Source organism: Carex rostrata, chromosome 4, assembly GCF_964058835.1.
Source record: "Carex rostrata chromosome 4, lpCarRost1.2, whole genome shotgun sequence".
Taxonomy (NCBI): domain Eukaryota; kingdom Viridiplantae; phylum Streptophyta; class Magnoliopsida; order Poales; family Cyperaceae; genus Carex; species Carex rostrata.
The window spans coordinates 304,521-320,390 of NC_135921.1; the positions used below are offsets into that span (position 1 = coordinate 304,521).

General features: G+C 35.0%; 2 protein-coding genes across 2 annotated transcripts; one reads left to right on the forward strand and one right to left on the reverse strand.

Moving 5' to 3' along the window:
• Nucleotides 1-418: 418 nt before the first annotated feature.
• Nucleotides 419-4,180, reverse strand: PUR7 (purin 7). The gene is made up of 11 exons (XM_078301065.1): nucleotides 3,828-4,180; nucleotides 3,071-3,172; nucleotides 2,710-2,839; nucleotides 1,894-2,075; nucleotides 1,741-1,821; nucleotides 1,544-1,633; nucleotides 1,363-1,452; nucleotides 1,197-1,247; nucleotides 1,046-1,092; nucleotides 744-801; nucleotides 419-661 (listed from the first exon to the last, which is right to left on the reverse strand). Exons 1-11 carry the CDS (start codon nucleotides 4,107-4,109, stop codon nucleotides 605-607), a joined length of 1,170 nt encoding a protein of 389 aa, XP_078157191.1. The 5' UTR covers nucleotides 4,110-4,180; the 3' UTR covers nucleotides 419-604.
• A 3,785-nt stretch (nucleotides 4,181-7,965) lies between these two features.
• Nucleotides 7,966-9,563, forward strand: LOC144552466 (uncharacterized). Its single transcript, XM_078300447.1, has 3 exons — nucleotides 7,966-8,074; nucleotides 8,233-8,995; nucleotides 9,103-9,563. Exons 1-2 carry the CDS (start codon nucleotides 7,966-7,968, stop codon nucleotides 8,940-8,942), a joined length of 819 nt encoding a protein of 272 aa, XP_078156573.1. The 3' UTR covers nucleotides 8,943-8,995; nucleotides 9,103-9,563.
• Nucleotides 9,564-15,870: the final 6,307 nt, after the last annotated feature.

Consider the following 15,870-nt stretch of genomic DNA (forward strand, 5'->3'; position numbering starts at 1 on the left):
TAATTATAATTCATACGAGCCGTAGAGCGTTAACCTAAAAATATTGAAAAGAGTTGACAATATTGTTGCATGTCACACTTTTAAAACACATTAGAGGTCACAGTTATTATTAGATGTATCATAATTAATTAGGTGTGAAGCCCCGCATTGTTCCATAAAAAGAACTTATTTTAGCCTTGTACACGAAATGTACAGATGTCTCGACAGCTGAAGATCGAAGATCCTGATTTGTTATTAATCCAACATGACAATTAATAACAATTAACAAATCCATACCTAAAGTCGGAAGAAAAGGATTTAGTAGAGAAAAAGAAGAAAAATCTGAGCTGTTACTTGGGGACTTAGTTTGGTTGAACTACAACTCCTAAGACAAGTACATATCAATATATCATCCAATTCATACCGAATCTTATATCAATATCATTTGACATGATCAAAATCTCATCATAATGATAAAATGCTCGTTAATCATTAAAAAAGTCAAATAATCGATCGAATTTCCCAGTTGAGAAGTTCAATTGGAGGCAAAACTTTCAATCAACCGTTGTGCTCTTTACCACAAATTACCTTGTTTTGGAATTAAAATTGTGCAAGGCAATGCTCATCAAATGTGCAAAATGGCCTCCTTGACATTCCTTGATATCCTCTCATGTATAGGCTCCTGAAATTACAAAATAATTGACAAAACAACAAATTTTGGCATATTTATCCAGAAATATAAGTTTTAAAAACACTTTACATACCTCACTTCCAGGAAGTTCAAACTTGGAACGTGTGATTGTCTCAAAAAGGAAAATGTACCTAAAGGGGATAGAAAATATATGGTACTTCAGATTTAAATCACTAACATGTTGTACAACAATTTAATGACCTGTACCAACTAGTCAACCTATTCTCCAACTTGTTCATATCTTTTGATTGATTTTTTGGTCTTGTAATTGATTTTTGCTTGGAGCTTTTTATTTTATTATTTTGAACCATCGAAAGAGAATATCAAGTTGACATCATTTTCCTTTACTATCAAAACATAACAAAAGTGATTTACCGCCATGCAAGTTCACACACAAGTTCAACTGGTGCATCTGGCAAAACCTGATATCCAATTAACAGGGATAATAAAAAAATTATCAGAAGAAAAGAAAAGCAGATCTATTCCCTGTTTCAAAAAAAAAAACAGAGAGAGAGTTCAGCCATACCTTATCTTCATATGGGTTGCAATTGTTCTTAAACCATAGCCTTAGAAACTCCTGTGATAAAAAAAATAAAACAACAAATATAAGAAAGGAAGTAATACGCAAGCTTATCAGACTAGCACAAATTATAACTTGCCCTGTCACCTGTGAAATATATGATTGGAATTACCTTATCAACATTTTCTGGTTCAAGGCCAGATTTAAATCTTTCTTCATATGAATTTGCAATCCAATATCGGCTCGAGTCAGGAGTATGTACCTGATTAGAAAAAATAAAATAAATATAAACACAAAACCATCACACAACACAGGACTCTTAAGCAGAATAACAATTAACAATTAATGCATACCTCATCAATCAACATTATAGTCCCATCGCTTGCTTTTCCGAATTCATATTTTGTGTCAACAAGTAGTAATCCATGCTCCAACGCCACTTCCTGTATATTGAAAGAATATTTTTATGAGTTCTATTTTTTTATGAGAAAAAACAAGAGAAAAAAAAAAACTTAATTTTCAAAAGGTAATAAATAAAGGTATTGTTCACCTGACCAAATGCAAACAAGTTCATAGCCTTCTGGCTCACCTCATCATACTCGTCTTTTGTCATCAGACCCATTTCTATTATCTGTACATAAAAAAATTATAAATTAATGTAAAGACGTGAAAAACAAAATTAAAAAGAAAGAGAAACACGAACCTCATTTGGAGTTACAGGGACGTCATGATCAACAGCCTTGGTTGTAGGTGTGAGAATATTTCTAGGTAACTTTTGGTTTTTTACCATTCCCCCAGGAAGAGCATTACCACAGTAATTTCTCACACCTTTGTTATAAACCGTCCAAAGAGATGTATCTGTACTGCCGGTCACAAATCCTCTTACTACAAAGAGATCAAAAGGAATTAATAAATTTTGAAGGATAAAAAAGCACCAAATGGTTTGTTCCATTGTAACAACCAAAACCTTTTACATCAGTTGCATAAAAAAAAAGAAAAAAAAAACTTAATTGTGGTACCTTGTGGTAAACAATTACAACGGTGCGAATTACTGTTTTTCAAATTTAAATAGAATACAAGAAAAGGACTTGTTGACATTAATGACCAACATATTGTATCGTGTTTGCCAATTGCCAAACTTTTTTCTCAAAATTGCAATTAATTGTACTACTAATTTGTTACTGATAGTGATACCAGATGTATATTTTTAAAAACTAAAAATAAGCTCTCAACTCCAGAATGATTCCCATATCAGAAATTCGAACTAAATAAAGCAGAATCAATTTACAATCTGTATTCCTACTTTACATAAACTTCTTATCAACATATTTGCATGGGTAAATATGATTTGGTCTTGGGTACATTAGTCATTCTTCAAAATTTGAACCTTTTAAAAGCTGGGTGTTTTTTACAAAGCCAAAAAGAGGCACCATTCTTTGCAACTTGCAAGAATGAGAAGTGTTGGGATTAATTGTAAATACAACAAGATTTGGTCAAAAAACACATAATAGTCACTCACCTACAAATTCTACAGGGAAGACAGAGCATTTCTTGGCAATGGTAACATTTTTGTCCGGAGAAGAAATGACAGCATTTGGAGTTATATGCCTAGTCTTGTTGAACCACCATAGACTAGTTTCATTGAGGACCTACATAAAGTTATCTACAATTATCTTTAGATAAGGCTCAATTTGCAAATCATAATATTGGTAACAATTGAGGATTGTTTAGGAGTTCCATCGAATGAGATATGTATAAGGGCATAATCAGACACTCGATTAGTTTTCCTTCTTTTTTGGCCAAAATATATCCAATATTTTACTGTGTTTGTTAACTGCACAAATTTTTAAAACAATTTAATAATGAGAAATGGTCAAAACCTGGCCTTTAAAGGGGATAGAGGCAAGGATCCTATCAAAAGCACTCTGACGGTCAGTAGTAACGAGTACGAGATAATTATCTCCCTCGTAGACATCTCTCACCTAACAAAGAAAAAACTCAATTCAGCTCAAGTCAACAAATATAATCAGAGAATTTCACAAAGAGCCCCTCAGTTATGTCTAAATCACAATAGTTACATCAACCCTTCGAGTAAATAAAAAACAGCTCCCTGCAGTAACTTTTTTTAAGTTTTTTAATTATCATTTATTTTTCTATAACAACATGGTGGGGTTGAAAGTCATTACCAATATAATTATCTTACAAAGGACAGAGTGCAAAAGACAATGCAGAAAGACCCCAAAAAGTTTGTCATGTAACCAGAAAAATTTATCATGCCGCTGCATCAGCAGTATCATTTGCAGATGGTACAAAAATGCAGTAATTTATCAGAAGTTAATTGCAAAATACTATGTTATTATCAGCATAACATGCATGGTATTCTAACCACAGTGTTACAATTGATCTCTTGCTTTAAATTGTTCAATTAGTAAAAGCATTATTTGAAGAGGTTAACAACTAATACATATAAACAATAAACAAAAGGAAGATAAATTACAAAGTATACAGGCTGTTCACTTTAGTAAGAAGCCATTACATAACATTGAGAGAAGAATTCAAATGGCTTCTCTGAAAAATTGTTTAATGGGTAATAAGTAGGAAACAGAAACCAAAGAGGAAGGTGGCGGTGCAACTCACCTTGCCCCTAGCCTTTGATTTAAGGCCGGGAACGGTTTCATCGAGGTAGGTCTCAGAGAGGCAGTTGGAGAGGGAGTCGAGAGCGGCGGAGAGCACCTCGTCACGACGGCGCGGGTCGGTGGAGAGCAAGGCGGCGGCGGCGGATGAACGAGGCGAGTGGATATCCGCCGCCATCGCAACCGTCAGCGTGGGCAGTCGGAGTCGAGGGGTGGCGAGGCGGGAGGGGGTGTGGCGAGCGGTAGAGGAGAAGAAAGGGGTTTTGAGGTGTGCTGAAATCTCCATTTCTTTTCCTTTTCCTTTTCCTTACTAACACTTCACTTGGAATTCACGGTGATTACTTGAAAAGGGACGGGGAGGAGAATTCAATATCTCATATTTTGCCTGACTTTTTGGAAAATCTCAACCGTTACAATACTTTCTGCGCGAATCTCAAAGCCTCTTCTTATACAGTGTGCTCTTATTTTTATTTTTAGTTTTATATTTTTAAACTGCAGAATCACACCTCATTCACTTAATAAATTCCGACAAAAAAATAAAAAATAAATAATAATGGCCATAATTTGTTTGTGACATGTGGATAATACATACAAACTTAATTTTTCCTAGTATCCGAATCTTTTTAAGCAAAGAAGTTTCATATACAATTCACGTTTGTAATTATCCACATATAATTAATTTATCGATACAAATTAAGTAGTTCGACTAAATTAAATTTGTAAGATGTGAGATTCTATGTAAAGAAAGTAATCGAATAGTTTAATCTATTAATAAGAAGGGAAATTTCCAGTGTACTCCTTCAAACTTTTAAAATAGTTAATCTCTATGAAAACACCATATATAATATCCAATATATCCTCATAAAACCATAATATATATATATATATATATATATATATATATATATATAGAGAGAGAGAGAGAGAGAGAGAGAGAGAGAGAGAGAGATTGACTAATATGCTTTCGGTAGCACTTCGGCCGAAGTGCTACCGGTCCAAATTTGAAATTTCAAAATCCAAAAAGTCGATCTGAACCGTTCATCTTGTTCTCCATATTAATATGTGTTTGGAGACCAAATTTTATATTTTTCTGAATTTTTTTACTATATATTAAGTCACTTTGAAAATCACTGATCCAACGGTGGCTTAACAAAACAGTGCTACCGTTGGATCAGCGATTTTCAAAGTGGCTTAATAAATAGTAAAAAAATTTAGAAAAATGTAAAATTTGGTCTCCAAGCACATATTAATATGGAGAACAAGATGAACGGATCAGATCGACTTTTTGGATTTTGAAATTTCAAATTTGGACCGGTAGCACTTCGGCCCATATGCTACCGAAAGCATATTAGTCAATCTCATATATATATATATATAAAATTATTTTCTATCTATTATTATTTATTTATTTAATCTTTTATTTAATTATTTTAAAGATAAAATTGACAAATATACCCTCCTTCTATTCCTCCTTATTTCTTATAATCTTCAATTTCCTGATAATTTGTCTTGGATCTAGATCATATTAATCTTCCATTTCCCCTGTATGAAAAGAAACTAACGGGAATTGAAAGCTGGAAGGTCAAAATTAAATGTTAAATCCTTAATTCCCTCTACAAAATTAAGTCAGCTTTCAGTGAAAATGTCTTGCAAAAGTTGGAGAAGTTGGAGAAGCTAGCTCAGCTTAATTAGTCATCAAAACCCTGCTGAGTCACAAATCCGATGCTGATTCGATGTGTTATGCTTTGCAACACATTTTCACGGAAGCTGAGCTAGCTAGCTGACATTGTAGAGAGAAGGATTCTGACGCAGCACGGCAGCAGGGACAATACTATTTATAATTAATGCAATACAGGACGTTAATGAATTACCAAATCAATCTTGTGTGCTGACCCTGCATGACTGAATTAAGAAGGATGGTCAAATATGTCGATACTATAACGACACTTTAATCATAGTGTCCAACATTGCTTAAGGTGCGAATTTCGAGTTATTATCAGATTTCTCTAACTTATTTTATTGCTATTATTGCTTGGTTACTCTTGCTTTGTTGCTTGATTGATAATTAGTTGTAGTCAAGTTCTTAAATTTTGTTTTGAATTGCATAGCATTAATACATGAGTTGAACTAGAACTTTTGCATGATATACTTGTATACATGATACATAGCATGATATGAATTATTTACTTATTTTAAATGAATTGTGCTAAAGAACCAAATGTCTGAAACCTGACAATCATGTAGACACCCTATTCGGGGTAAGCATATAATTTCTGTTATGTAGGCGCTGAACTTGTAGCGCATAACATAAATTGCATAGGCACCATATTTGTGGGAGCACATGACTTGGTTATATAGGCGCTGTACTTGTAGTGCATAACTTTAGTCATGTAGGTGTCGTATTCGGGATAAGCGCATAATTTCAGGTTATGACCATAACAGAAATTGTGTAGGCGCCATATTCGTGGTAGCGCATGATCGAAGTCTTGTATATACTTGGTTGAACCTCACACCTGAATCTTGACGGTCATGTAGGCGCTGAACTTGTAGCGCATGACCGGGGTCATGTAGGCGCTGTACTTGTAGCGCATTACCGAGTATTGTTAATACCAAAATGATTACCTAATATAATGATATTTTATTCTATCATGAATAGTCTTGAACAAAGCATGATTATATGATATCGTTGCACAAGTAAATTGAATTGAACTTTTAAATCTATTGTACATGAGCATTGCATATTATAATATTTCGTTATGTTTGATGGTTATAGTATTATAAGTTGTTTCTCTAGCTTGCTGATTTCTTTTGCGATATTTGAGAATTTCTTAAAGTAAACTTATTTTATGTTTCTTGACTGAATATAATTGGTAATTTATATTCTTTAGCTCTTATATTATTGTAGTTTTTTTTTTTTTGGTGCTTGGTGCTGTTTTGGTTTCAGTTGGTCGGATTTGAGGATAACTCGATTGGTACTGAATACTGCACCAGGAGATTTTCAATCTCTCACCGTTCTACTTTGTTTGTGGGTTCCAAGTACAAAACACAAGATAAGGAAATATGATGTCCAATATGAAGATTGCGGGACTTGCCAAAAATAAAAGTCATGTCATTGGTAATATATACGTGTATATATATGATTCTTTATGATGATAGAAATCACCTTGTGCTGATGAGCGCAGCGGATTGTCTGCCCTCTTGTCGGGGTGTGACAATAGAGTCAGAGGGGGATTTTATAACTGTGTTCAGAAATTGTTTGAAGGATCCTGTACGAGTTTTCAAATTAGAATTTAAAGGACAAAATTTTTAATTTTAATTTATAGAATCATAGGTGTTGCTACCACTACGTACTTTGCTTATACATTCTTCAATCGTCAGTCCCTGGTTGTACCTGTGTTGCCTTTTTTTGGGTTTTCTTTTATTTTGAGATTGATAATTTTGAAATTTTAGCTAATTGTTTAATATATCCTGAATTCGGCACTAATGATTACAATCCTTTCAAGTAACAACTTACCATATTTTTTAACAATTGTCAATCAAGTTACACTGTTGAAAATATGATCCATTGAAGAAAATAAAGCTAGCTCATTAATTAGTGCTGAATCTGTAACAGGGAAAAAATTAAATTGCGAAAGTTAAGCAACGCCTATATAATATGCCCTCATTAATCCACAAATATGTAAAGTAAAAATTATATAGCAATCTGTCAAATAGAGGAACTCCAACGATTAAAAAAATATGTAGGTGTAGTACATGAACCTGTAAAGATTAATGTAGTTAAATATAGCTAGCAAATGGAGATTTTTAAACAAATATATTGAAATTTTGAGTTTCTAATTTAAAGTTTCAACACATATATAGTTCTATCAATTCTGATACTAATGACTACAAATTCATCAACAAAATATAAGCAACAAATCTAACAAAAACTAAGCTGCTGGATAGATCATATTGCCACAGTCATCATCACAAAAGGGGCTTAACTCATTTCATGTCCATCAATGGGTCCACTCGTGACCAGTTTGAGGCATTAAGATAGAAGTAAAAGACACCTTCCCGGTCTTCGAACTCCTGCCAGATTATACGGGTTCCAAAAGGAGCTGCCATCTTGGATCCAAGTAGTTTGTTCTCCATATCTGCCCATGATCTATCGCTCCCCTTCGGAACGAGAAATTTCATCTCCTTCAGCACCTTTCCGTTTGAAAGAAGATATCTGGCAAAGTCGCTTTCACCTTTCTGGTCATTGTACCGGTGAAATATTACACGCTTGAGGTGATGCTCAAGGCACGCAACATTTTCCCAAAATTCAAAAGATATGAACACCGGCACTTTAGGAGGGAGAAGCTACAATTAATCATAATAGAAAATATATAATTATTAATTAACATTATTGGAAAAAAAATTAATAGATAATTATCTTGAGATTATCCTTGGGTGCCTTGACCTGGACATAGTGTTGCAGGAGGCCAAACCTACCGTGCCTGTTGCGACTAGTTCTGAAAAGGAACAAACTGCATATGCACGGTGGATGAGGTCAAATCGCTTGTGTCTCCGGGTCATGCAAAAGACCATTCCTGAAAGTTTTAGGGGACCAGTTTCTGATTCCACTCTTGCTAAAGACTATCTTAAGGAACTTGAGCAGAGATTTGTTAGGAATGAGAAGGCTGAAATAGACATTCTTTTAAACAAACTCTGCACAATGAAGTACAATGGTAAGAGCAATGTTAGGGAGCACATTCTTGAAATGATGCATACCGCTTCAAAACTGAAGGGACATAAGCTAGATATATCGGATGATATGCTAGTTTATTTGGCCCTTAACTCTCTTCCTGTCTCATTCGGACAGTTCAAGGTGAGTTATAACTGTCAGAAGGACTTATGGACAGTTAATGAACTAATCTCGCACTGTGTTCAGGAGGAAGAGAGATTGAAGTCGGACAGGAGCGAAAGCGCAAACATTGCTTCTACCTCTAAGGAGAAAGGGAAAAAGAAACGTAAGGCAAATTCAGATGCTGCAACTACAAGTTCGCAGAAGAAGCCCAATAAGGATAAGAAGCCGGTTACCGGATCGGAGCCGAATAAGGAAAAGAAAAAAGGGTTGTTTCTTCTGTGGATCTGAAGGGCATGTAAAGAAAGATTGTGCCAATTATCACGCATGGCGTGTTAAGAAGGGTACTAATTTTTCTTTTGTTTGTACAGAAGTTAATGCAGTTTCAGTTTCCATAGACACATGGTGGATAGATTCAGGTGCAACTACTCACATTTCTGTGTCTATGCAGGGTTGCCGAAGTTACCGGAAGCCAAATGATGGTGAAAGATACATCTATGTGGGCGATGGAAACAAGGCAGAAGTTGAAGCTATAGGGCATTTTAGATTACTTTTGAAAACTGGATTTTATTTGGATCTGTTTGATACTTTTGTTGTACCGTCTTTTAGGCGGAACTTAATTTCTATTTCTGCATTGGACAAATTAGGTTTTACTTGTTCATTTGGAGATAGAAAGTTTGGTTTGTATCAAAACTCCAATTTGGTTGCTTCTAGTTTTCTATTTGTTTTGGATAATCTTTATGCTTTGGATACTGTTGCTTCATATAATGAAACCCTGAACAATGAAACTCGAAACGTTAGACAGAAATTAACACATCAGGATTCAGTTGCACTTTGGCATAAGCGTTTAGGTCATATTTCTCAACAGAGAATTACACGTCTTATTCAAAGTGATATTCTGAGACCCTTAGACATGTCGAATCTGGGTACGTGCATTGAATGTGCGAAGGGAAAACAAACAAGCATGCGTAAATATACAGCCAATCGTATGAATGACGTCCTTGAATTGATACATACGAACATATGTGGGCCATTCCCTACAGCTACTAGGAATGGGCATGTATATTTTATCAGTTTCATTGATGATTATTCTAGATATGGTTATATATTTTTAATTAAAGAAAAGGCTCAAGCTTTGGACACGTTTAAATCCTTCAAGGCTGAAGTTGAGTTACAGCTCAACAAAAGGATTAAAAGCGTCAGATCGGATCGTGGTGGTGAATACTATGGTCGGTATGACGGTTCAGGAGAACAACGTCCAGGGCCTTTTGCTAAATTTCTAGAGGAAAATGAGATTGTGCCACAGTATACAATGCCGGGTTTGCCCGCAATGAACGGAGTGGCTGAAAGGCGCAATCGAACATTAATGGAGATGGTGAGAAGTATGATTTCTCATACTTCACTTCCATTGAACCTCTGGGGAGAAGCACTTAAGGCAGCAGCATATATTCTGAATCGGGTACCGACTAAGGCAGCGAACAAAACTCCATATGACATGTGGACCGGGCGAAAGCCTAGTCTCCAACACTTAAGAATCTGGGGTTGTCCGGCTGAAGCTCGGCCTTATAGGCCACAAGAGAAAAAGCTGGACGAAAGGACAATTAGCTGTTATTTTGTCGGATATGCGGAAAGGTCCCGGGGGTATAAGTTTTATGATCCCAGTAACAGAACAATTTTCGAGACAAATACAGTTAAGTTCTTTGAGGATGTTATGGTTCAAGGGGGAAATACAAATCAAATTGTCTTTGAAGAGAAACAAGATTCTCCTATACAAGAGGCGCCATCAACGGTACCGATTGTAATAAGAATATCTGGAGACTCATTGGTTCAGGATCGTACCGTGAATGAACCTGCAGTGTGTGAACCTTCAGAAATGGAAGAGAATCCGGTTCAAGACAATGTTGATGTTGAAGAGGAACCTATACCACCTCAAGAACTTCAAGAAATAGTGCCTTTAAGGCGGTCCACCAGAGAGAGAAGAAGTGCAATATCTTAATGCCTCTAAGGATTATGTTGCATTTCTTCAAGAACATGAATTCGACATTGGCATGATGGAGGATGACTCTCTCAGTCTCCGTCAGGCTTTGGAAAGTGTCAATTCTCAGAAATGGATCGAGGCCATGAATGAGGAAATGAAGTCAATGTATGACAACAAAGTCTGGGATATCGTCCCATTACCTGAAAGTGTGAAGTCTGTTGGTTGCAAATGGATATTTAAGACCAAGAGGGATTCAGAAGGTAATGTGGAAATGTATAAAGCTCGACTTGTTGCTAAGGGATTTACACAGAAAGAAGGCATTGACTTTACGGAAACTTTCTCACCTGTGTCTATGAAAGATTCCTTCAGAATTATCTGTTAGTTTGTAATAATCTAGAAGTCAATAATACGATAATTTATCATAAAGCTTTGTTCATGAATTGAATGTTTATTTATATATCATTTTGTTGCCTTGAGTATTATTGAATTTATGGATCATTTCGAGTTCATGACTGAAATTGTGAAACTCCATAATATAGATGATATATACTCTTAAAAAGTCACTGACCAAGGTAATTAGGTTGAACACTAATTACCGCGATAAGGTTAGTATGTGGATTAAAAGATGGTTAAGTTTTACAAACCACCTGACACGAGATGTCATTTTAATCACATAGATACATGTTCTAGGAACATGGTATTTGACAGACCCCGAATGAAACATTAAATAGAATTGTGTTCGTGTCATTTATGTTTTCATTCAGTGTCAAGTTCTACAGTATGAGGTATTTATCGTTCCCACTAAGAAATATGTATGTGTGAGTGTTATCTAACGCTGTCCGTAAAAAGCAGTCATAACGGTAGCATTTCCATATGTATAGCTTAGCTGAGGAAGTGATAGTTTACCAAGAATACTATTTGTCCCTCGTATCTCTATACGAGCTATAGCATCACTGGGCCCCTCGATAGAGTAAGATTATCTGCTAGCGGTATAATTACAAGAGTAATTATATTTGATAATCTGCTCAAGATCAAGAAAAGATTTAGTTAGCAAGGATGACACACATCTACCTTGAAACTAATCTGATAGCTATGAGACAGAAGAACAGACACAAGTAAATTGTTTACTGGATCGTGATATTGTACTGTACAGCATCATCTGTGTAATTGGATGGTCATGATGTGTTGCCAGATGCCGCTCATGATTATAGAAGTTAAAACAGTTTTAACTCTATTTACCAACATAACACAGATCCTATTGGGTCACACCATATAGGAGTTAATCGGAGAATCTTATTGTGATTGATTATAAATTGGTTATGATCAATAGTAAGATGATTATAATTAATTATACGTGTTATAATTAAATTATAAATGTTATGTAAAAATAACAAGAAAAAACATTGGTTAATTTATAAACGTGTGTGACACGTTGTATAAAAGTTAACCGGTTAATTTATAAATGTGTCGGACACATTGTATAAATTACCGAAACAACAACCGCAAGAAATATAATTATTCAGAATAATTATACGAATATTATTTGTATTCGGGCCGAGGGCATTCGGGTCTTTTCAGATTCGTCCTTATCCGCATGACGTGTCATCGATCCTATGCAGATGACACGTCATCGATCTTATCCACATGTCATCATCCTTATCCATTCAATGACATATCTTGTAAATAGGCCGAACTTGGAGGACATTTTGGTCTTTTGGCACCCCACCCTAAACCCTATAAATAGGGGTGGAGGGGTAGAGAGAAAAACTCACTAATTCACACGTATCGTTTCGTGCATAATCGAATCAATATTTTCTCTCTTTCTCGGTTTCTCTCCCAAATAGTGTTTCGGTTGAGAAAAGAAAGTTATACGTAGTTGACGTATAATCTTGCGGGTTGTTGTGAAGTATATTTACGGGATCGATGAATAGTGTTTTACCGAATTTCGCGGTATGTCAGTTTTGTTTATTGATGAAACTGACATATATATGCAATCACAATTACTAATATAAAACTAAAATACAAATATACAATCAATTCTAATTAATAGTTTTTTATGAAGCAAAAAAAATCAAATCACAAATATCTCTTCTAACAAATTCACTTCGTCAACTAAATAACAAAACATTTAAATAAAAAAGTAGAATGTTTAGCATAATATTATTGTTTTAATAAAATGCATACATTTTCTCATGAAATTTATTTTATATGAATACCCATTACTCAATGGGTACGAAATAGTCTTTATCCGTACCCATATCCGTTTATATAACGAAAAAAATCCTTACCTATATATACCCATATCCATACTCAATAAGTTAACGAAAAAAAAATCTTACCCATACCCATCTTATCGAATACGATATGGATTAGAGTAAATGAGTAAACGGGTGTCATTGACACCCCTAAATAAAGCTATTGGTCCGGATAAAATCCATTTTTTGGGCTAGTATGCAAAACTTTACCCCCACATGCGCAGATCCGTATCCTCCCAGGTACCTGAGTCGATACAATTGAAACGGACGGCTCAGATTTAGTCTCAGCTGGTCGGGATTCAAGATGACAGAGGGGATATGATTATTTGTGCTTTGAGATGCGTATGTGCCAATCCATTTTCGGACCGTCGGATTCAATTCTACTCAGTCAGGTAACCTGAGGGGATACGAATTCCACATGCGCATGCAGTAGTAAAAAGTTATAGTTTGAGCGAGCTATATTTTAAATTAATCCTGAAAGACATATATACTTAATACTTGTAAGTTGTAACTAACATTGAAAAGTTGATGAAAGTAAATTATCCTGAAATGTAATAACGTACATATATATATATATATATAGCTATAACTAGTGCCACGTTGAGAACGCATATATTGTCCCAGACACAGATTGTTATGATTACTACGCCAGCCGGCCGAAAGGACAAGAGCACTGAAATCCACCTTCTAAATTGTGACACTTCGCTCCGCTGGCTTGGAGCATGGATTTTGGATGACACATTCGTCGATGTCTGAATCAATATAACACAATATTTAATTATAATTAAGCTAGCCACCGTATTTTTGTTTTGTGTCGGCCTCTCTATTTTTCTTGCAAAGATTAGTAGAAAATAAAAGAGAGAAAGAGCAGAAAAGAAAAGAGTGAGAGAAAGAAATTAAGACCTTGGCAGCCTCCATCAAGGTAAGGATTGCCTTGATATATATAGCTGTTTGGCAACAACCAATTCCAGAGCACACCATTGGAAAAAATAGAATCAGTATCGGTTATATACAGATATCAGTATCGGTTCACAACCGATCCTGATGAGGGCGACACAGATACCAAACAAATCTGTATCGGTTGTTACAACCGATGCAGATAGGTACTAATCTGCATCGGTTCTAATTAAAAACCGATGCAGATAGGTACTAATCTGCATCGGTTCTAATTAACAACCGATGCAGATAGGTACTAATCTGCATCGGTTCTAATTAACAACCGATGCAGATTAGTACCTATCTGCATCGGTTTTTAATTAGAACCGATGCAGTTCTATTTTGTAAATAGAATTTTTAAAATTCAGGAAAAACTATCAGCATCCGTTGTACTGTACAACCGATACAGATGTATATTTCAAATTATATTTTTTAAATTCAGAAAATAGAGTATCAGCATCGGTTCTGACTGAAAAACCGATACTGATTTGTATTTTAATTCAGAAAATCACTATCAGCATCGGTTCTTAAGTAAGAACCGATGCTGATACTCAATTGAATTTTTAAAAAATATTTTTTATTAAATGGTCAGCTTCCATATTTATTTAGCTGGCCGAAATTTGAAATTATCACAAATCCTAAATTATCAATAAAACACATTCTAAATTAATTTTCAATAAAACACATCCTAAATTAATTATCAATAAAACACATCATAAATTAATTATATATCGTACACATCCTAACTTATTACAAAAAATTCATGTTCCTAACTTCCTCTCGTCTTAATTTCTTTCAGCAAGGCTTTGGCCCACATTTGGCGAAAGTCGGCCAAGCGTTGTAACGTATATTTAGCGGGAATATCCTGCATTTTTAGAATTTGTGAAGAGCATATATATACAATTAAATTGTGTATTTTATTATATTTGAAGCAACAATTCTTATTTTTGAAAAATTTATAAATGCATATATACCTTCAATTGCGGAAAAACATCGAGACAGTGGTTTATTATGTCTTGCATGAGCAACATGGTATAATATGCACATTCCCAGCCGGCTGGTTGTTGTGGGCACTACATAACAAGTTTCAAAAAAAAAATGTTTGTATTACGAGCATAAAAATGGCTTATATGTAAATTCATTATAATTATATCGCAATATGAATTTTTACCTTGCAATCGTTACGAACCGTTAAAGAAGCACCCATTTCCTTTATGAAGACGCTGTTGAAATATGAAAACATTGAACAATCAGTACTTACGATACATTTTTGAAATGATAATATAATAATAAAATAATTAGTATTCTAAAAAAACGTAAAATTTAGGAAAGACACTTACTCCTCGATAGCAGCACTGATCATCAACATTCTTTTACCTTTCTTATCGGAATCGTACACGTACAATGCACGTTCTCTTGGCATAAGCACGACCAATATCCAATGATTTCTGCATGTTAGGTTTGTAGCATGTCATATTATTCAATTTATATGAATTGAAAGAAATATAATAAAATTAGAATATATATATATGTAACACTAACATCTGATGGTATGGTATGAAGATTAATCTCTTGTCCTTATTTTCTCGGAGTGCTTTCCCTATGTATTGAAGAACACGTCCTCGGTCATCATTCAACAGGGTGGCATTCGTTTGACTGGGGTCCATGAAACCAACCTGCTCATCGGGATATTCCTCCTTGAGGTATTTGTGCCAATACCTACAAAATAAAGACACAAAGGTGATCTCAATTTTGTGAAATTTGAATTACAAGTACTAAACATCTGCAATTATTACAAATATTAACTCACAGCATCCAGATCTGGACAACTGGTACAGTGAGCCACTCCCGTGGAGTAAGCAAGGCCGCATAATCATCTGCATAGACGCATATGGAGTCATCTGAACATAAAAGATCAGCTGGGGAATCGATTTCGATTGGGCTGCCATCTAGCTGCGAAAACCGATCACGAATATGCTTCAATGTCTGTCCCAGCTTGTCAAATTTGATACCATCAAATGCCTTGCAGTGACTCGTTACTTTCGGACCT

What these genes read in the sequence shown, in the direction of transcription:
- LOC144552466 (XM_078300447.1), top strand. Translation starts at nt 7,966, where the DNA reads ATGATCTATCGCTCCCCTTCGGAACGAGAAATTTCATCTCCTTCAGCA. An exon ending in CCTTTCTGGTCATTGTACCG is followed by an intron (nt 8,075 to 8,232) that starts GTGAAATATTAC and finishes AAAAATTAATAG; the next exon opens with ATAATTATCTTGAGATTATC.
- PUR7 (XM_078301065.1), bottom strand. Translation starts at nt 4,109, where the DNA reads ATGGAGATTTCAGCACACCTCAAAACCCCTTTCTTCTCCTCTACCGCT. An exon ending in ACTTGTTTGCATTTGGTCAG is followed by an intron (nt 1,634 to 1,740) that starts GTGAACAATACC and finishes TTCAATATACAG; the next exon opens with GAAGTGGCGTTGGAGCATGG. An exon ending in GCAACCCATATGAAGATAAG is followed by an intron (nt 1,093 to 1,196) that starts GTATGGCTGAAC and finishes ATTGGATATCAG; the next exon opens with GTTTTGCCAGATGCACCAGT.